Genomic DNA, 22,252 nt, shown 5'->3' on the forward strand with positions numbered 1-22,252 from the left:
ACTGCTTGGCAATAGACCACGGTGGTACACCTATGGAAGGAAGCTTGGACCTTTTCCTCATGTGACAGCCGAGCTAGTGACCAGCCCACAGCTGGTGCTGGTTCTGCTCTGGGTGTTGGTCCAGGGACCTGGTATTGGGTGACTGCCTTCTGTTGAGAACAGGTAGCATGGCAATCTGATGGTCAACCCTGGAAATGTCCTTGGTAGGAGTGACATGGTGTGTGGGAATGAGGACCATATAGCTTTGGAAGGGGCTTAGGCCACTGGGGCCATAAAAGCCCTCAGAATTGGGGCTTTCCATGGTGCGAGGCCAGTGAGCTTCCCAACAGTCACCCTGGCAGAGCCTTTTTCTGGTCCCGAGACTTCACTTGTCTTAGGACATTCAGGGGTGACAGAGCATTATCCTAAGCCAGCTCCTTTGTGTGACAGAGTCCATGTAATGGTATAAGGACAGTTGCCTCCTGTCGTCAGCCAAAGCCACACACCCTCCTGCCTGCCTCAGAGCCTTAGTGGCCTCATGTTAGGCACAGTCCCTGATTGCTGTGACACAGTGGGGACCCTCTAGCCCATGTCACTCTTTAGTGAAGCCTGGGAGGCCCCATCCTTCAGAGTGTCCAACCCAGCAGCCTTTATGTATTGTGTGTTTGTCTGCATGCATACCTGTGTACCACATGCATGCCTGTGTACCACATGCATGCCTGTGTACCACATGCATGCCTGGTGTCCACGGAGACCAGAAGGAGGATGTAGAATCACAGAGGGTGTAAGCCACTAGGTGGTCGCTGGGCACCAAAGCCAGCATCAGCCAGTACTCTCAATGGCTAGGCCATCTCTGTGCATATGTGCAGGCTTGTGTGAGGGCAAGAGGATGACTTTGTGGAGTCAGGCTGAACTCGACTCGCCAGGCTTGTGCATCAGGCGCCTTTGTCCTGATGGCCTGAGCTATCTCGTTGGCCTGCCTTATTCTTTTATCTTTTGCAAGTGACTTCTTATTTCCTGTTCAACTCGCCCCCCCCACCCCAAACTTGCCCCTTATGTTTCCTACTTGTCTGCTTCCCTGACCTTTGAAATGTGGTTCCTGCCCAGGAAGTTTGCCTAAATCTCAGAGTTAATGAACGCTTCCTCTGGCGCAGTGAATGTGTGTGCGTGCATGTGTGTGCTCTTGTCTGTGTGTGTACTGGCATGCTTTTGCTTGTATGTGGTTGAAAATGGAGGTGAGTCGCATGTGTGAGAGTAAGAATGTATGGGGGTTGGAGAGGACTGGATGAGCTGCCGAGGGGAGGCAGAAATGGGTGTGCCTATGCGGTGAGGCAGAAGGCAAGCTCCAGCCTGCAGTTGGGGATGTTTGCATGCAGAGGCAGCTGTGGGGAACCAGTGTTCTCTGGAGCAGAGAGGGTTGGAATTGGGGGTGTGAGGACCTGGTGTGAAGAGGTGACCTTGTTCTGTAGCCAGAGACAGTGTGATGCAGTTCTATAAGTGTGGCCAGCTCACCAAGCTGGCCAGTCCAAGGTAGGGTTTGTGATATTCTGGAAACTTCTTCCCACTGCTTTACCAGCACAGCGGGTTCTGCTCTTGTGCTCTGTGCTCCTGAGGGTTCCCCAAGTCTGTTACAACAAAAGCTTTTCAGAGTTGCATCAGCCTCTGTTGTGGGGGAGACCTGTCATCTTTCCAAATGTTCTCCATCACAGTTTTGGATGTGCAGGTCAGGTCGTGGCTGTTTTGGTCATGACACAGATGATGGCCTTGGCCGGCCATGATTTGGGCCCTGCTGGGCTTATCAGCTATGCACACCCCGAAGAGGTGAGTTTGGCCCAGGGTTTGGGAAGACAGGGTTGAGCCAGGTGTCAGGACTATAGGATGAGAATGGCTGATGGTCCGGAGGTGGCCTGGTAGACTATGCTGGGGACTGGGGCTGTTCTGGTGAGTATGCAATGGGCACTGTGGCCATATGAGGGGGTTTCCTGGCTCAGTGGGTCCAGAAGCCTATAAATGGATGCTTGTATGGAGGGATGGACACACGGACAGACAGATAAATGGGTAGATGGATGGGTGAATGGACAGGGAGGCTATAGGTAGCTCAGCTCAGGAGGTGGGGAAGAGCCCATGTTTGCTGAGGTTTCCACTAAAGGTCAGCGTGTGGTAGGATAGGAGAGGTTACAAGAAACCTAAGGTTTTAGCCTTCATAAACATCGGGCTGCTCATTCCCATCGATCATGTCACTGAGAGCAGCCTTCGCTGGGAAAGAGCCCCTGGTAAGATGTGCGAGTCTTGGTTGCTTGGGTGTGAATGACCCTGCCACTGGCCAGGAGGCAAGTGCAGTGGTCCAGCTCCTGCTGCATTCTAGGTTCCAGGTGGGACATGCAGGTGGGGAAGGGCCCAGGTCTGGGGAACTGTGGATCACTGAGTGTGGTATTTCCTTTATTTTCATTAGATTATTATTATTGTTGTTGTTTTTGGGACAGGGTCTCTCTATGTGTCCCTGCTGTCCTGGGACTCCCTATATAGACCAGGCTGGCCTTGAACTCATAAAGACCTGCCTGTCTATGTCTTCCCCAAGTGCTGGGGTTAAAGGCGTGTTGGCACTTTCTTTTATCTTGACTACGAATGTTGTCAGGACTGGAGAGGTGACTTAGTGGTTAAGAGAACTGGCTGTTCCTCCAGAGGACCCAGATTCAATCCCGAGTACCCACAGGGCAGCTCACAACCGTCCATTATTCTAGTTTTGGGGAATCTAGTGCCCTTACACAAACATACATGTAAGCAAAACACCAGTGCATATTAAAAAAAGTTTTAAAAAAGAAGAACGTTGTCTGTGACACAGCAGTGAGCATTTTTGTGTAGCTGAACATGGCGTCTTAGAGAGGTATAGACCTTCCCGGCTTGGAGGTCGAACACCGCCTACCACCCCAACCTGTCACGGTGACATTCCTGGAGTTTTGTAGGCTGTCATTGTCCTGCCAGTTCTATTTAAGAAAAAGACCTGGGATGCAGAGATGGTTCAGCAGTTAACTGCTGGCTGCTCTTTCAGAGGACCAGAATTTGGCAGCTAGCTCACGACCACCTGTAACCCCAGCTCCAGGAGATGTGATGCTCTTCTCTAGCCTTGGAAGTCACCTGTAAACACGTGTATACACACACACACACACACACACACACACACACACTCACACACACACACACACACACACAGGGGAGGGGTTCAAATTTCAAACATGTAATGTATCTAATAAGATGTATGATTGTATATGGAAGATAATGTGTAAGCCATATACGAGACAAAACTACAGAAAGACATGCAAGACAACTGAGATACTTGTCTGTGGATAGAAAGGCAAGGCTGTGCAGGGGTTCCCCAACATCATCTGCAGGTTCTGTGTGCTTCCCAACAGCACCCTGTCCTCCTCTGCTTCCCCTACCCTCCCTGAAATTTTACTGCAGGCTTTCAGTACAGTAAAGGGTGGGACACATAGGGTGCCCACTGTTACAGCCATCACTTACTCTTTCTGTGGTGTTGGGGATGGAACCCAGAGTCTTGTACATATCTGGCAAGCGTTCACTGAGCTACAGCCACAGCCCTTCGTGTGCGCGCGTGTGTATGTGCTTGTGTGTGCGCACGTGGAGGCAGAGGTCAGTGTCTTCTCTAATCACGGTTGTTGTTTTTTGAGACAACGTCTCTCGCCAGTCTTGGAATTTACTGATTTGGCTAGAATAGTTGGCTAGTGAGTCCTCCTGTCTCTACTTCCCTGGGATTATAGGATTTATTCATTTACACACACTCACAGAACTGACTGTACTCAGTGATGAGGTGCTTGCCATCCAGATTTTCACTGACTGTGATCCACATCAGTGATTCCTAGACTACGGAGACTGAGGTAGGTGGATCTCTGTGAGTTCAAGGCCAGCTTGGGCTACATAGGAGATGTAGCTCAGTGGTGGACAGCTCGCCTAGCATGCACAAAGGCCTGGGTTTGGTCCTCAGTCCTTCAAAATAAAAACGAAGAAAGAAGAGTAAATGGATCTTCATTATTATGGATAGCTATGTGTAGACACCGTCATGTCTTTTTGCTGTGCTGGCTATGGCTTTTTTTTTTTTTTTTTTTTTTTTGAGACAGGGTCTCACTATATAGTCCTGGCTGCTCTGAAATGTCTATGCAGATCAGGCTGGCCTTGAACTCACAGAGTTCCATCTGCCTCTGCCTCCAGAGTGCTGGGATTACAGGTGTGAGCCATCACACCCTGCCTTTATTTTTTTTTTTTCTTTTTGAGACAGGGTCTCACTGTGTAGACCAAGCTGGCCTCAAACTCAGATCTGCCTGCCTCTGCCTCCTGAGTGTGGAATTAAAGGTGTTTGACACTACCTTAGCTGATGGATTTTGCCTTTTCATCTTGTGTAAAACCTTTAAACAAACCACTGTAGGAAGTCCCAGATTTGGTGTTGAGATGGCTTAGTGGTGAAGAGCCCGACGGCCCTTGCAGAGGACCGAGGTTTGATTCTAGTGCTCACAGGTGGCTCGTGATTCCCTGTAACTCCAGTTCCAGAGGATCGGACACCCTTTTCTGGCCTACAGAGGTGCCAGGTTTGTGCGTGTGCATGCACATGCATGCCCAAACAGGCGGTGTACCCATACACATTTAAAACAAGGCCTCAGAGTCGATTCCTATGGGCAGTGGGAGGCAGGGGTGGGAAACACTGAGTGGGCAGCATTGGGTGGACAGACAGATGGCAGAAGGTGAATGGAGCTGAAGTGAGTGGTTCTGGATTTCCTTGGAGTTCTGGCCCTGTGGATGGGATACAAGGATGTGTGCAGGCGCAGGTCCTATGAGAATTCCAAGCTGGTAATAACCAAAGCATAGGTGCTGAGGAGCTGAGGTGTGTAGAATTCATGGATTTGAGGTGCATAGCTGCAGCTTGATGTCTTTCTGGGATGTGGTCACTGTTTCATGTGTCTTCTTCCTTCTTTTCTTTTTTTCCCCCGAGACAGGGTTTCTCTGCGTAAGCTTGGCTGTCTTGAACTCACTCTAGAGACCAGTCTGGGCTTAAACTCAGCAATCCGCCTGCCTGTCTCCCAAGTGCTATGATTAAAGATGCATGCTACCACCTTGTTCCTTCTTTGAGACCCCAGCTCCCCACCAGAAAGCTTGCATGGTGTACCCACGGCCAGTAACCACCTCCTTGGGGCACCTTGCTTTTAGGTGGTGTGAGGTTGTGTGAGTGTACATGTGTGTGCCTGCTCTCCAACTAAGTCTCTTCTTGAATGTGCATCCTTGTTCTTTCTGTGGCTTGGCTTTGCCCATTGGATTGGCACTAGAACCCCTCCCTACCCCTCATTCACCATGTGTGCACAGACTCCCATGCACTCCTTGAGCCATTGGAGGCCCAGTGTAACGGTTTGTGATTATAAATAAGGCATGGACCAAGATTGCTCCTTATTTTGGGGTCGCAGCAAAGGGTTGTATTACCTGGAATTGGGCCTTGTTTGGGGTAACCATGTAAACAGTGTAAAACATAGGCTATTAGAGTGGAAGGGAAACCATCTGTTATGAATTCTATATATAAATATTGGCTATACTTACAGGGGTTAAAATGGGATTGTTGGCACGGGGATTTTCAGTCCCAGTTCTGCTGTGGCAGGGATGATAAACTGACCATAGGGCCTGGTGCCTAAGGCAGGAGGGGGCCTGAGCTGGTGTTTTTCTCTGATTTGATGGGGTCCTGGGAGCAATAGATAAGTGTACCTGTCAGAGATAATTGAGCTATCAGTTTTCCTCCCTGGTTGTGGGTGCTGAAAAATCTCTGGAGATATGGGATGTTCATGGTCTTGCTTTGAAGGGGTATATACAAGATTAAACTGACGAGAACATCTGGATGGACCAAGGGAGCCTGTCATGTGTCATAGGGAATTTGGCCTGTTCAGCTGTCAGCTGTGTATTTTCAAAACATTAACCCTTTGCTAGTATTGTTTTGAGACAGACTGGTCTTGAACTTGGTACATACCTAAGAATGACCTTCTGCTTCTACTTCTCATGTCCTGGGCATGTACCACCATGCCAGATCAAAACGTGTGTGTGTGTAAACTGAGGCTCAGCAGGGTGGTAAAAAAAATCTTGCTCTGATCTCCCAGCTGGGATCCAGGCTAGTGTTAAGTGCTAAGTCCAGTGGAGCTGACCCTGGCTTGGGAAGCGCTTACCACAAGCAGCTTCCAGGGGAGCCTCCTGAACCCCACTCGTTTCCCAGGGAGCACCCTGCAGACCCTGGGTCTCTGTGTGGAGCATATCTCGGGGCCACTCGTGCCCTTCCCTAGAGGTCTGGCCTTTTGTCTTATCATATTCAGCTTCAAAAATAATACTTGCACAAATAGCTTCCTAGCAACAGGTGTGGAATTCAGAGTTAATGTTTGAAAATACGTATTTACCAATCTTGAGGCAGAGGCTCTTCTCCTTGACCAAGCCTTTATTAGCCTTTGTTGCCAGTTAGCACTCTGTTGTACCCTCAGTTCCAGGGTGCATGAATTCACAGTGATGTGTCGGAGGGAGAGAGAGAGAACGCACATGTGTGCAGTTATATGTGCATGTGGAGACCAGAGCTCAACATTGGACATCATTCCTCAGAAGTCATCCATCTTGTTTGTGTTTTTAAGAATTATTAAGTTATGTGTACATGCGTCTGTCTATGTATATGTGCATATGGATGAAGGTGCCTACAGGGACCAAGAGGTGTTGAGTCCCCTGGAGCTGGAGCTACTATGTGGATACTAGGAACTGAACCTAGGTCCTCTGCATGAGTCACATGTGCTCCTGACTGCTAAGCCATCTATTTTGTGGTCTTTAATGCAGCAGGTGCTATGGCATTGTCCCATTGTCTTGTCCCTGTGTCATCTTTGTCTACTAGAGGATGCTCTGAACTTTTCCTGATGATCTTCAAGGGCCCCAGGTGTGGTGCAAGTGGGCCACGGGGCTTAGTCCTGGCATGAAACCTTCCCCAGGCGAGAGACTTGGAAGTACAGCCCTGGTGTGTGGTGTGTGGCATGTGTATGTGTGTGTGTGCCCCATCCTTGCTCTGTTGCCCACTGTTGTCTCCTTCCGTTGTGAATGTTCTTGGGACTCCATCTTGTCACCGTTCAGCTCCAGCTGGAGACTGACAGAGTCATCAAGCTCGGTGTGACTTGGGACAAGTTGATGCTTCTTTCTGAAGGCTGCAACTATGGGTACACGGGGCAAGTCACCAGGTAGAGAAGGACCGTAGGACCAGCATCCAGTGCATTTTTTTCCTCATTCATGCTGCCACTGTGTGTTTCTACCCCAGGAACTTTGCATGGGTTTTAATCTTCCTTCTCTGACCACCTTACATAGTATGCAGCCATCTCCTGTACTGGCCCCACCACTCTGTTTGCCTCATTTATCACATTAACCTACATCACTGCAAGCTCTTGGTTACATTCTTGCTCAGTATCTGTTTTCCCACTGGAACAGGAGACCCCAGAGGCCCCTGGCACGAGCAGTCCCTGCTGCCCAGCCTCTCTGGTTCTCTGCCCCTGGGACTCTTTCTCTTTCAGTCCTGCATCTCTCCAGAACTCTCCCTCCTCTGTGCTTTCCTTTGCTGCCTCTGCCTTAGGAGAGGGGTGGGAGTGGTGGAGCCCTGGGGTGAGACAGAGCCCATGCCATCCAGAGTTCTCCAGGGGGAGAGGGAAGAGAAGCAGCCTGTCCCCAGGTGAGGTGAGTGGGGAGCCACCCACATTGTGGTTTGTCTCACTGTGGGCCCCTGGGGCTACTGCCAGCTCTCCTCGAGGGAAAACTAGCTTCCCAGGAGTGTGTTGTGGGTTCCTCTTAAAGCTTAGGAATTAAGTGTGTGGTTTCCTTAGTGGTTCCTAGTTGAGCCCTGGCTCCTGGGCTTCTGGCTCCCAGTGAGGGTTAGAGAAAAAAAGATCCCAGGAGGTTACAGAACACACCCCCCCTCCACTGCCTTTGAAGAGCACATCTGAACTGAGCAAGTTGAGGTGGGAAAGTGGTCTTTCCAGTTTGGGGAGAGCAGCAGAGTCAGAGTTTCTGGGTTTGGGGAATCTTCCTGCTTCTCTGCCTGCTCTGGCCTATTCCCCAGGGTTGGAGCCTCTGAACCACTGGAGGGAAGGGGTCTCTGGTGCTGGGGACCAGAGGGAAGATCAGAGGTGGCCGCATATGGTTCTCTTCCCCACTGTCTCTGGTTCCTCTCCTGCACAGCTATCCATCCTGATCCTATGCTCTGCCCACAGCCTCGCCACTCCTGCTGTTTGCCAACCGCCGGGATGTGCGGCTAGTAGATGCCGGCGGAGTGAAGCTGGAGTCCACCATTGTGGCCAGCGGCCTGGAGGATGCAGCCGCGGTCGACTTCCAGTTCTCCAAGGGCGCTGTGTACTGGACAGATGTGAGCGAGGAGGCCATCAAACAGACCTACCTGAACCAGACTGGAGCTGCTGCGCAGAGCATCGTCATCTCTGGCCTCGTGTCCCCTGACGGCCTGGCCTGTGACTGGGTTGGCAAGAAACTGTACTGGACAGACTCAGAGACCAACCGCATCGAGGTAGCCAACCTCAACGGCACGTCCCGCAAGGTTCTCTTCTGGCAGGACCTGGACCAGCCAAGGGCCATTGCTCTGGATCCTGCACATGGGTAAACCTCCATTCTTCTGGTCCTATGGGTGGGAGTGGGGGCTAGGGTTGCTTCTGTAGAGCCCATGTAGCCGGCTGAGGAGATGCCCTGGGGAGCAACCCCTGGCTAGGAGTCAACTCCCTTCCAGATCCTGGACTATAAAACACGCCGTGTTTTGCCAGGTATGGTGGCTCACACTGCAATCCTGGCATTCTGGAGGCTGAAGTAGGAGGGTTGACACAAGTTCCAGGCTACCCTGGACTCTAAAGACTGTCATAAAGTATGCAGGAACTGGGGGATGCCTAAGTCAGTAAAGTACCTGCCTTTGTAACCATGAGGACCTGACTTCAGTCCTTAGAAAAAGTTAGGTGTGATGGCACATGTCTAGAATCCTAGCACTGTGGGCTGTGGTACACAGACCCTTTTCTGAGCTGTCCTTGGGCGGCCATGACCCTGAAGTTCTATGCTGGCTCAGTTATGAGAACAGTCAGACAGATGTCTTGGGCAAGATAACATACTGGTTTTGTTTTTTGCCATAGGCTGTGTTGGACTCACTTGATATCTTAGCTTTTTTACTGTCCCCAGAGCTTCTGAGAAATGCCAGCCAGGATCTCACAGATGAGGAGGCATGACATGGGCTGCAAATCTTACCTGAGTCTGAGCTGTAAATCTTGTAGGTGCTCTGTGCAACCAGTCCCAGTGTGGGATAGGTTCCAGCTGCCCAGTGCTCTGCCTTCTACCATGGCCAGGGATACGAAGCCCATCTTTGGGCTGTCTCTAGCAGTGGGATGCTGTCTGAACCCTGATGGTACTGCCTTATTGTGACCCTCCTCAGTGAGCTCGTCTGGGTTGACAAACCGCTGGCTGTGAGCTGAACAGGAGCTGGGCCAGGAGAGGCTGGCATGACTGTGTATGTGTTCTTAGGCTTGGCTGGAGGGTTTGGAGTGTAGACTGGGAGAATCACCCCTGCTTGGTCTAGGGAGTTTGAGGAGCAGACCAGATGGGGGCAAACTATGGGACTGAGGTCATCTGTTTGACATGGAGCTGGCATTTGAGTTTGTGGGAACCAAAGTGTGTGACTTCTGGAGTCACATGCTTTGTGCAAAGGCCCAGGATGTGTGTGCGTACACAAACATGCCTCTGTGTGTGTGTGTGTGTGTGTGTGTGTGTGTGTGTGTGTGTATGAAGGTATATAAGAGAGACCTGTGTGCAAGCATTACATGAGTATGTGTGAATATGTTATGTGAGGATATCTATGCACAAATGTGTGCAGGGGTGATTGTGGCAAGTGTAACTGTGCCTGATTGTGCCTGTGGTGAGTATGTGTTTATGAGAATATGCGTGCACATACATTCTGCACATGTGTAAATGTGCTTTTTATGTGAGAATATATATGCATTTGTGTGAGCATGATTATTCACAAGGGTTATATATGAATATATGTGACTGTTGCATGTGCACAAATAAATATGAGTCCTTAATGTGTGTGTGCATGTGCACCAGTGAGCATGCATATCTGATTTGAGTGTGATCAAAGACCTGTGGATGGGCATGCATGTTTGTGAAGAAGTGTGCAGGTAGGTGTATGTGCCCAGTTCATACACACCAGAGGTAAGTGGGGTGCATACTAGTGGCTACCAGCCCCTGTGGGTTCCTCACTCTGAGCTTCCCAGAACTCAGGTCATCTTCCTAGGATGATCTCTGTGCTACCTGGTGAAGAGTCTCGGACTTCAAATCTCCAGGAACTTCAGTACCTGACAGTCTTCTGAGGAGGCATCGGCTATTATCCAGGAGTCTCTGTGACTGAGAGAAATTGATCTGTGTGAGAGTCTGACAGAAAAGGCTCAGGCTAGCACCCTATTCCTCAGCAGGACCCCTTGTGCTCTTGTCTTTCTCTTCCCCTGCATTCCTACTCCTGGGACAGAATGCTATAGCTCCATCCTACCACGTTCATGAAGATGGCCCATTCTCAAGCTGGGTGTTTTTTTCCGTTGCTCCAGTGCCCTTACGGGGTACTGGTGGGGTGGGGAGAAAATGATACAGGTGCAGTTTGTCTGAGATGAGTGAGTATCTCTAGGAGAGTAGGCAGGTTCTGGGAAGAGGGTTCTGTTCAAGGCTTCTAGCTATAGCTATGGAGCCCAGGAAAGCTTCTTGTGCCTTTTATCCCTACTGGGATGGAATCCAGGCCCTCGCCTTGCACCTGCTGGACACATGTTCTCCACCACCAAGCTACATCTTCTTTTCTATATTTCATTTTGAGACAGAATGTCACTAGACCACTCAGCATGACCTTAAACTAACTAGTCTATCCAGATCTTGAACTTGGAATCCTTCTGTCTTTGCTTCTCAAAGCTAGGATTGATTATAGACCTGTACCACCAGCCCTGGCTTCTGAGTGGCTTTTAAGTAGAGACCTGAAGTGGGTGAAGGCAACAGCCGTGTGGTCTTTGAAAAGAAGGATGGCTGTTGTTCAGATGCCATCCTCATTGTGCACAGCCTAGGGGGTGGCCAGGAGTGGCAGAGATGGACACAGAGATGACTCAGTGGCTATGACACTGGCTGCTCTTCTATAGTGGGCCCAGGTCCAGTTCCCAGCACCCACACGGCAGCTCATAACCCTCTGTTCCAGTTCCAGGGGATACAATGCTCTCTTCAAGCTCAGGTCTGGGGAAGCCCTGCCGTGTTTCTGGATGGGGCTACAGGGCTGCTGGGCCTCCAGGGTAGAAATACAGCTGCTACTACCATGAGGCTATAGCCCAGCTCTGCGTCCCTGAATCGGCTTCTGCCTTGACTTTCTGGGGAAGAGGATGGGCCCGAGTTCTGCCAGCTTGCACTGTAGCAGGTGCTGGCCCTGGTGTGGGCCTGTCCCCACTGAGCCAGCCACTCACCAGTTTCCCATTTAAGGAAACCTGTGTGTTGTAAGGAAGGCTGCTTATTTGTTTCCTGGCCCAAAATAATCACGCAGAAACCATATTATTTGCAATACTGTTTGGCCAATAGCTTAAGTGTATTTCTGGCTAACTTATGTCTTAAACTAACCCATCTCTATTAATCTGTGTATTGCCACATGTAGCTTACCGGCTAAAGTTCTGTCCAGCGTCTGTCTTTTTTTGGGGGGGGGTTGCATGGCTTCTCCCTAACTCCACCTCCTTTCTCCCAGCATTCAGTTTAGTTCCCCACCCCCCTAGCTCTGTTCTACCCTATCAGGCAAAGCCAGTTTCTTTATTAACCAATGGTATTCACAGCATACAGAAGGGAATCCCACATTACCTCTGGGCCTCAGGAACTGGGGAAGAAATGTGGATTACTAACCTTGTTTTGCTGTCTGGTGTTATCTCTGGGCCACAGTGCCCCAGGTAGGAATCACAGACACAGTTCACCTTCTCATTGAGTGGCAAGGCCTGGGCCTGTAGGATTGGGAGAAGCACAGAGAGGGGGACGGCCTTTGCTGAGGTTGACCCGCCTCCAGGCTGCCCAGAGAATCCATCCCTGTTCTGGCCCTGCTGATGCAGAATGAAACACCCGTGAAGCTTGGGTCTTCCTTGCACATCCAGACTGCTGTCTGGAGCTTCCACGTGTGTGTGAGAGACAAGTTCATCTGCCAGAGCCCCAGCTTCCTGTCTGTCTAATGGTGGCAGTAGGCTGACTTCCCCTGCAGTTGTTGACACAGGGGCTGGTGTAATAGACATTGGAGTTATCCTGTGAAAGTTGCTTGGCCATGAAGCAGGGCAGAGAAGGGGACATTTATAAGGTACGCTTCTGTGCCTACCCTTCTGGATGATGTCTTCATGGCCCTTCCTAAAGGTGGTGATGGTTCTGGCTCACACAGGACCCCTACCAGGAAGACAGGTAGTGTCAGAGCATCAATGAGGGGGCCCCTCGAGACAGCTGAAACCCCTGTGAATCTTGGCATGCCCATTATTGCAAGAGGAGTGTTCCCCTGCCCAGGTCTTTATAGCTCTGGCTGCCTGGAACACATGGCAATTCTCCTGTCTCAGACTTCCAAGGGCTGGAATTTCAGGCAAGAGCCCCCATGTCCAGCTTGTGGAGACCCCAAAAGGGTCCCAGCTGGGTTTATTCCTCATGTAGATCACGCTGGTCCCTGGATCAGCTTGGGGTTGACCTACATGAATGGTATTTCACCTAGGAAAAATGGCGGACAAGCTATGTGGGGATTAACCTGACCCCAGAAGGAGTATGCATAGAAGAGGAGGCTTGTGAGCCCTGAACCTGGGCTGTACCAAGGAGAGTCTCGGTGCTCCATCTTACAAGGACCATGGGTAGGAAATGGGCTTCTAGAGGCCACTCTGATGGTGCCCTCTTCTCTCTGTAGAGGGATAGACAGAACAAACTGCATCTGTCGCTTTTGTGTCCTTTGGCTCACCCATGGGCTCCCAGGATGGGAACCTGTGTCCTCCAAGTTGATGTGGTTTTCCACATACACATCCTCTGGTTACATTCTCTGGGCACTGGCAGGGTTGGGGGTTATCATCTTGGATGTGGAGTCTGGGCACAGAACATATAAAGGCACTCTGTGGAGTGGAGTGTCTTAGGAATATATGACATGGGCCCCTCATTGGGAGCTTCTCAACCTGGCTCTAAAAAGCCTCCTGGGACTCACTGGTGTTTCTTTTGTGCATACCTACTGTAGCTTGTTTTTTATGGGGGAGGGGTGTCAGTCTCATGTCTCAGGCAGGACCCAAACTCATGGTGTAGTCCAGGCTGGCTTTGAACTAGTGATCCTCTGCTCAGTCTTTTTGGTGCTAGCGATAACAGGGTGTGCACTGCGACACTAGGCTCAATGAGAAGTTTTTCTAATGGGGAGGGGGAAGGTCCTCATAGCATGCTCTTAACTGAGAGCAAGCTGGAGGTGTATAGGGCCGTGGACAACCCAGTGATGTCAGTGCAGATTATATGCTCTGTAATTCTTTTTCTGTAGGTCTGGGGATGGAGGCTGGGCCTTTTTGCCTGCTAGGCAGGAGCTTTATCACTGAGCTACAACCCAGCCCTCTGTCCTGGGATGATAATCTGTGTGTGTGTGTGTGTGTGTGTGTGTGTGTGTGTGTGTGTGTGTGTGAGACACTTGTGCCTGTGTCAGAGGACAACTCTCACAAATCAGTTTTCTCTTTCCACTTGTAGAGACAGAATCTCTCTGCTCTCCATTCCTGGATAGCTGGCCTGTGAGCTTTCAGCGATTCTCCTGCTTTAGGAGTGCTGGGACCACAGACGTGTGGTACCGCATCCTGCTTCTTTACGTAGGCTCTGGGGATTTACTTAGTGCTTCAGATCTGTGAGCTTGTACAGCAAGGGCCTTAGCTGGTGAGCTAGCTCATCTGCCCGTGTGTGTGCATGTGTGCATGTGTGTGTCTGTGTGCATGTGTGTGTATGTGAAGGTTTAATTTAATCTTATGTTTATGAGTGATTTGTCTGTGTTTATGTAAGTGTGCCATGTGTGCGTAGTTCTCATTGAGTTCAGAAGAAGGTGTTAGATCCCCTGTGAGCCTCCGTGTGGGTGCTGGGGACTGAACCTGCAAGAGTAGCCGGTGCTTTTAACTGTTGCCAAACCATCTCTCAATCCCTTATATTTTATATATCCCTCTTCCCTTTTTATTTGAGACAGGGTTTCTCTGTGTAACTTGGCTGTCCTGGAACTTGCTCTGTATACCAGGCTGGCCTCAAACTCACAGAGATCCACCTGCCTCTGCCTCCCGAGTGCTGGGATTAAAGGCATGTGTCACCACCACCCCGCACATTTTCTATTCTTAAGAACATGTTTCTCAGGGCTAGAGACATGGCTCATCACTCTTGAGGATCTCAGTTTGATTCTTAACACCCACTTTGAGCAGTTTACAGTGAGCTTTAACTCCAGCTCAGGGAGATCAGTCCCCATGGATTCCTGCATTCACCCCTTCCTCACACACACACACCCCTGAAAATAAAATAAATATTTAAAAAAGCCTGAGCAGGGTGGCATATGCTTGTTATCTTAGCTCTTGGGAAGTCGAGGAAGCAGTGGAATCAGGAGTTTGGGGCCAGTCTTAGCTACAGGAGATGGAAGTTGTGGTGTGGTGTAGTGGGGGTGATGGAGGAGGAAGGGTAGTATAGTGGAGGTGATGGAGGAGGAGGTGGTAGTGGTGTGGTGGGAGGTGGTGGTGATGGAGGTGGTGGAGGTGGAGGTGGTGGTGATGGAGGTGGTGGAGGTGGTGGTGATGGTGGTGATGGAGGAGGTGGTGGAGGTGGTGGAGGTGATGGAGGAGGTGGTGGAGGTGATGGAGGAGGTGATGGAGGTGGTGGTATGCTCCTGTTTCAGCATTTCATTTCAAACATAAAATTTCTTATCCTAAAAACCTAAAGTTCTGGTCCCTCAAGCCCTTATCTCTGGCTGTTCCTCATAGGTCTGATGGGTGAGCTTTTCAGACCTGTTGGAGGTTGGGACCAATCCTCAGGTCTGTTTGTTTCTCTCCTCTATCCTTGCCTCATTAGGTACATGTACTGGACCGACTGGGGGGAAGCACCCCGGATTGAGCGAGCAGGAATGGATGGCAGTACCCGGAAGATCATTGTAGACTCCGACATTTACTGGCCCAATGGGCTGACCATCGACCTGGAGGAGCAAAAGCTGTACTGGGCTGATGCCAAGCTCAGCTTCATCCACCGTGCCAACCTGGATGGCTCCTTCCGGTGAGTTAGTGCACAGTGACTGAGGTGCCCTTCCCACTATACCCTGTTTCCTCCAGGGAATTGAGGCTCCTTAACTTGGCCCCGAGGCTCTTACCAAGGATTGCTTGATGACTTTGGGAATAGAGCACAGGTACCACATCTGATGTCACAGCTAATGTGACTGTTTACACAGCAATATGTTGAAAATTCCTTCCGAACTGGGTAGAAAGAAACATATAGCTCTCTGAGATGCCTGGCTATAGAAGCATGACTGTTGAGATCTATCCCAGGAACCCACGTGGGGGAAGTAGAGAAAGTTGTCCTTTGACCTCCATGCAGGTGCTGTGGCATTCATCTATCTGCCCATATACACACCGCGCACACAGTAATTAAAAGAAATAAAGTACACCTGACTCATAGATGTGCCTATGTTTTGCTATGAAACTATAGACAGAAGTTTCTGTCCCTTCTGCTTGGTTCCACAAACACTCAGCCCCAAACACACAGAGGCTTCTATTAATTATAAACTGTTTGGCCTATTAGCTCAGGTTTATTAACTAGCTCTTACAACTTATATTAACCCATAATTCTTGTCTGATTAGCCATGTGGCTTGCTACCTTTTCTCAATAAGACATTCTCATCCTGCTTCCTTAGCATCTGGTTGGTGGCTACATCTCTGCCTTTCCTCTTCCCAGAATTCTCTTAGTCTGGTTGTCCCACCTATACTTCCTGCCTGACTACTGGTCAATCAGTATTTTATTAAACCAATATGAGTGACAAATCTTTATAGTGTACAAGAACATTATTCCACAGCATGAGTGAGAAGATCTCAAATGTTCAGGGGCTGGAGAGGTGACTCAGTGGTTACTAACACCTGATGCTCTTGCAGAGGACCTGAGTTCACTTCCCAGCACTCATGTTGGGAGGCTTATCTAACAACGCCCTCTTCTGACCTCCTTGGGCAACTGCACTCAGATACACATATCTGCACACAGGTGCACATACACATAAATAGAAATAAAGCCTCTAAAACAAATGCAGAATTCAGTGTTCAGACTGTTTTGGATTTTAGAGGTGCAGGTCAGTGTTGGACCTGGATGGGGCTGGGACATTCACTGCTGCCTTTGCCCTGCTTTTGTCTTAGTGTCTCTAGGGCAGCAGGGGCTGTGTGATTATCACTGCATCTCCAGTCTTGCTAGAGAGCTGTGCACACAGTAGGTGCTTGATAAACAGAGGAGGCAGGTGGATGAATAAGAAGGCCAGTTTTCTTGCTTGGTGATGGCTGTTAGAACTTTCCAGCCTGTTTGGTGTAGTTCTGTGCCATCATCACACTTGAGACTCATTGTGACCTTTGTGTCAGGAGGGTAGTTTACTCCATGACCGATTATTACTTGCTGAGTTGACAATGTTCAAGGTCTTGGACTCTTTGTGGGAGGGTAAATATGGTCTTTGCACAGGAGGAGCTCCTGTCCTAGGGGCATAGGAGCTGGTGCTAAAAGTCCATCTGAAGGCTCGAGTGAGATTGGGAAGGCCAGTGTGCCAACCATGTTGGGATGCTGGGTCCTGTCGTCCCCAGGTGAGGGTGGGAATACCCACAGGTTGGCTAGATCAGGGCCTGACCTGAGATTTGGAAATGAGGTCATCCTGGGAACACTGGACTGTGGGAACATGTGATCCTAGCATGACCAAGACTGTCCCAAAGTCTAGAAAGCTACTGGCCTGGGAGCTTTGGGCAAGGGGTCATGACAAGAGAGTGACAGTTACTATAGTGGTGATGGTGGTATTGCCCAGGGACATTTGCCAGTTCAGTTAATGTTCACAGCAACCCCATCCCACTGGCTGTGTGATGATAGACAGAGAGTTCCCAAGGCCACACAGCTGGCCAGAGCCTCCTGCCCCGGGGTTGGTCGTTAAGCAATCGTAAGTTGCTGGCTGTGTTCAATTCCACTCCTATTACCAGTTTTCATAATCTCATTAAATATGATGTCCACTGTGTGGGATATTCTGAGCACAGAGGACGGAGGGTGTTTCCCTGCTGTCGATGTGGCTTCAGGATAGAGCACATCTGACTGAATTAGCATGAAGCTGTTTGCACAGCAGGGCTGGGGATCCAGGCTTTCCAGCAGCTGCTTGTCTTCTGTAGGGGTCACTTGTCCTTTTGTCCAGGGACATTTATGTTTTTGCCATAGGCCTGGAAGGCTGGCTGTGTGTGGGCAGTGCCCACTCATACCCGGAGGGACTGACGGGGTGAGTGGGGTAAGTCGGGTGTGTTCATAACTGTTTTCTTTTGATGGGGGTTGTTGTAGCCCAGGGGCCTCCAGGATGGGGCATAGTTGGTCTATGAGGTCTTCTTCTGACCACTCTGCCCTTTTCCCATCTGCTGCAGGCAGAAGGTGGTAGAGGGCAGCCTCACTCACCCCTTTGCCCTGACGCTCTCTGGGGACACGCTCTACTGGACGGACTGGCAGACCCGCTCTATCCACGCCTGCAATAAGTGGACAGGGGAGAAGAGGAAGGAGATCCTTAGTGCTCTCTACTCCCCCATGGACATTCAGGTGCTGAGCCAGGAGCGGCAACCTCACTGTAAGTGTGAGTAGGCACTGGGGGATGGGGTAGGCGGGGTGCAGGAATGACAGGACAGGGCTCCCAGGTAAGAGAGGCTAAATCAGACAGATCGCTGGTGTAGGTAGTGTAGGATGTAGACAGGAGGGGCCTAACCCAGATGTGAGACTCAGTCAGGTCATTAGGACTGGATAGGGTCAAGCAGACCTATTCTGCAGAAGCTTCTGTGCAGGGGGGCACCTCCCTAGAGATGTGCATGCTGGCCTAGGAGGACTTTGTGTGTGTGTACATGTATGGTGCTTCTGCATGTGACAGACCAGGTAGGGGTGTGTATGTGTGTTTGTACATGTATGGTGCTTCTGCATGTGACAGTCCAGGTAGGGGTGTGTATGTATGTATGTCCATGTATGGTACTTCTGCCTGTGACAATCCAGGTAGGGGTGTGTATATGTGTGTGTGTGTGTGTGTGTGTGTGTGTGTGTGTGTGTGTACATGTATGGTGCTTCTGTCCGCAGACAGGCTAGTGTGGTGAACAGACAGGGCCCCTCTAGAGCTGTTCTGGGCTTTCTAGAGACGGTGCCATTCTGAAGACCCAGTGGAGTCCTAATGTGTGAAATTCTTGCTTGGAGTTGTTGGTTCTCAGCCTGGGGTCCTAGACGGTAGAGTCCTAGCAGAAGTCGCTGGTGGTGATGCTGAGCTTCCGTGACAGATATGGGGGTTGGTGGGAGATGAGAAGAGCCTAGGGATCGGTAGTTCTGACCACACTTGGGTTTAGGGCTTAGAACCCAATCCAGAAAAGCATCAGTTAATGTAGAATGAGGGGGAAGGTGGTCTGTCTGATCTGGGCAAGAATATCATGGTTCCTGAACCCCTCTACCCTTGCAGCAGCCCATGTTTCACTCCCATTATTGGGAGGGCAAAGGTCAATTGCAGGAAACAATTGTTTCCAGTTTACAGTGTTTCAGTGATGCTCAGCCCCACTTCCCTCAGGTGAAGGAGGGTCTAGAAAAACCTCTGTTAAATTCAGCTGTGCATTGTTCAGAGATGGGTCTGAGTGTGTGGTCACCCAGTGTGAATGGAGCCTGCAGCAGGCAGAACAGAGAGACACGGTGAGTCATGTGCTCAGCAGTCCACTGACCCGGGGTTCCAGGGATTGCCACATAACCAGGTCCTGAGGATTTCTGTGGAAGCATGGTCGGTGGTTTTCTTGGGAAGAGTGTCCTTTGAAAGTTTGCCTTCTTGTTGGAAGAGCTCAGGGTGGGAAAAATGTTCCTCCTGGGGCAGGGCAGGTCTGGAATAGTTTCTGAGAAGCTACAGAACAGCTGGCAAGGATGAAAACCCTACATGCGGGTGGTCAGTGGTGAGGTAGGACTAGATTGGCCTGTAGGGAAGGGGTCCTGATAACATGGGAGGGCTTTGGGCCAGAGGGACACCTGAGAGCTGTCCTGCAAGACACTTGAGGATGTGGTGGGGGGCCAGCTCGTTTGGAAATGAACGGCAGGGCAGGGGCGGGGATCATGTGTCTTGCACTGCAGCTTTGTTTTTCTTTTGTCCTGTTTCTGCCAGTCCACACTCGGTGTGAAGAGGACAATGGGGGCTGCTCCCACCTGTGCCTGCTGTCCCCGAGGGAGCCTTTCTATTCGTGTGCCTGCCCTACTGGTGTGCAGTTGCAGGACAACGGAAAGACGTGCAAGGCAGGTGAGGTGGAGCGCTGGCACCGGCAGGGGACCGGCATGGGTGGGGTGGTGGCTGTGAGGTGGGCGCTGGTACTGGCGGTGGGGGGGCCTGGTCTGGTGGGAGTGACTGTGAGGGGGAGCGCTGGCACCAGAAGGGGGCCCGGCCTGGTGGGGGGTGGCTGCCACTGTCTTGGTTGTCCCCAAGTAAATATGGTGGCCTCTTTACAAAGGTCTGCTTGCTTTATTGAAGCATCTGAGCATTGTTACCTCTGGAGCTGGGGTTCATGGTCAGCTCTTGGCTGTGTTTGACCCATGAACCAACTCTTTGGGAGTCATGGGTCACGTCAAAAAATGATGTCCTGACCTAGTAGTACCCTCAAAGTGTTGAGCCTGTCAATGTATGGTCACACCCTAAAAGTTAGCTGTCCTGAGTTTTTAACCAAAAGCTATTATTAGCTGTAAAAATCGAAAGATGGCAGCATCAGGGGCCTGACTGCGTTTTCCTCTTTAGTACCATTTCTGTCCGCTGAGAGCAACATCCACGGGCATGACAAGTGCAGACATGCGATTTGGTTTGGCTTTCCTGCATCTTTGTTGTTTATTTTTCTTCTTGTGGCTCATTCCCCTGAATCTTCCCTCTCTATTAACGCCCCTGTACAAATGTGGGTCCCAGATCAGCCTTGTTGAATGTTTTCTTTCTGACTCAGAGAGTTGACGTCCTCTTTTTTTAAATATTTCTTTTCTTTCCTTTCCTTTTCTTTTCTGAGATTATAACTAATTACATCATTTCCCGCTTTGCTTTCTTCCCTCCAAACCCTTCTATATACCACTCCTTTCTATCTTTCAAATTCATAATTCATTCTTTTTATTAATTGTTGCATGCGTGTGTGTGTGTGTATACATGTGTATATACATATATACATATATTCTTAAATATAACTCAGTCTGTATGATGCTGTATGATGTTACTTTTTACAGTAAGGTATGAAATATAAACTTAGGTTGATCATTTCATACGGGATAACCAATGGTGCACTCTTCCCTGGGGAAGATTATTCCTCCTGCGCTCAGTGTTCCTTAGTGGCCTGGATTTCTTTGATTAAGGTTGAGGCGTCATTGACTTTCCCCTGTCGACTTTAGCCTGCCTGTTGTTGTCCTTTTTAAAGACGGGATTTCATTATGTAGCTCTGGCTGTCCTGGAACTTGTTACATAAACCAGGCTGGTCTCAAGTTCATGGAGATCCACCTGCCTCTGCTTCCTGAGTGTTGGAATTAAAGGCTTGTGCCTTCATATCTGCCCTTTTCCCTCTGATTCACACACCTGCTATCTTTGCTGCTTCGGGGTCCTCGTGTCATTATCCTACAGTGAGTAGCATTCTCATCGCAAGGGAATGCATTTCCTGCAGTATTTCCTGCCGTGGTTCCTCAGGCAGCTTATTCTGGTACCCATCGACTTAGAGATGCTGCCCAGCCTTGGGAATGAGTCAGGGATCAGAGGATGGCTCTCTGGGTTGTTGCGGATCCTCCCTTTTTTCTTCTTAGACAGAGCCTGATTCCTGCCATCATTGCTCCACTCCCACAAAGGCAGGGGAGGTGGCTGGCTGCCTGCCACCACACCTGATCCAAGCAGCTCCCTAGAAACCGTCTCCTGGTGTCTGTGTTTGTGGGTGCAGGGTGTCCTCGCTCAGCCCTAGCTAAGTTCAGGCACAGGGTGTGACTCTGAGGGTTTCCTGGCTCCTGCTGTGTGCTCTGCAGTGTGGGTCTTAGATTGTAGATACTGTTGGGGTTGGAGATCAGGATGAGCAGCTGGCCCTGCCCTTCCTGTGGGAGCCAGGTCCTTCGGTGACTCAGATGTTCAGAGGTCACAATTACTACTTCCCTAAGAATTCTGTCTCCATTGGATGTGAAAGGCACTCCTAGCGAGACTGTTGAAACTGCCAAGCAGAAGGGACAAAGCATTTGGTGTCACTCTGAGACCTGCTCAGGTGGGAGTGTGGGTCAGGCTGAGGGCATCCCTTTAGTCAAAATAAATCCGATTTTTCCACTTTGGCTGCAGATGCCCTGACTAGAGTGTTCTGTTAAAAGGAGGGAGATGATGCCAGGCGGTGGTGGCACACAGTTAGGAGACAGAGACAGGCACATCTCTGTAAGTTTGAGACCAGCCTGGTCTACAGAGCGAGTTCCAGTACAGCCAAGGCTCCATGCAAGAAGGGAGGTGTTTCCAGATGAGATAAGGTGTGTGTCCTAGTTAGGATTTTACTGCTGTGAGAAACACCTTGATCAAAAACAACTCAGGGCAGAAAGGTTTGTTTGTTTTACAGGTCACAGTGTCAGAGTCCCTCGTGAACAATCAGGGTGGGAACTTAGGCAGGAACTGAGACTGAGGCCCGGGAGCAGCCCTGGTTCCCCCTGACTTCTTATGCCTGCTCACCCTGCTTTCTTAGGAAACTGAGGACCACCTGCCCAGGATGGAACCACCCATACCAATCACTAATCAAGAAAATGCTCCGTAGACTCGCCTCACTCAGATGGAAGCATTTTCTTTTCCTTGTAAAATTTTATGCTGGGTGGTGGTGGCAGCTGCACCCGCTTTTAATCCTAGCACTCTGGAGGCAGAGGCAGGTGGATCTCTGAGTCTGAGGCCAGCCTGGTCTACAGAGCAAGCTCCAGGACAGCCAGGGCTACACAGAGAAACCCTGTCTCAAAAAAATCAAATCAAAACAAAACAAAA

The 22,252-nt window shown here is 50.1% G+C and overlaps 1 protein-coding gene across 1 annotated transcript in view; it reads left to right on the forward strand.

Moving 5' to 3' along the window:
• Positions 1-22,252, forward strand: part of Lrp5 (LDL receptor related protein 5) — a 104,473-nt gene that overhangs the window by 20,293 nt on the left and 61,928 nt on the right. The window contains exons 2-5 of the mRNA XM_087908239.1: positions 8,247-8,643; positions 15,106-15,303; positions 17,670-17,866; positions 19,412-19,543. Of these exons, the coding sequence (XP_087764365.1) occupies positions 8,247-8,643; positions 15,106-15,303; positions 17,670-17,866; positions 19,412-19,543 (924 nt within the window). The remainder of the gene's footprint in view (positions 1-8,246; positions 8,644-15,105; positions 15,304-17,669; positions 17,867-19,411; positions 19,544-22,252) is intronic.

The sequence above is a fragment of the Myodes glareolus genome, chromosome 7 (assembly GCF_982192425.1).
Source record: "Myodes glareolus chromosome 7, mMyoGla1.1, whole genome shotgun sequence".
Classification (NCBI taxonomy): domain Eukaryota; kingdom Metazoa; phylum Chordata; class Mammalia; order Rodentia; family Cricetidae; genus Myodes; species Myodes glareolus.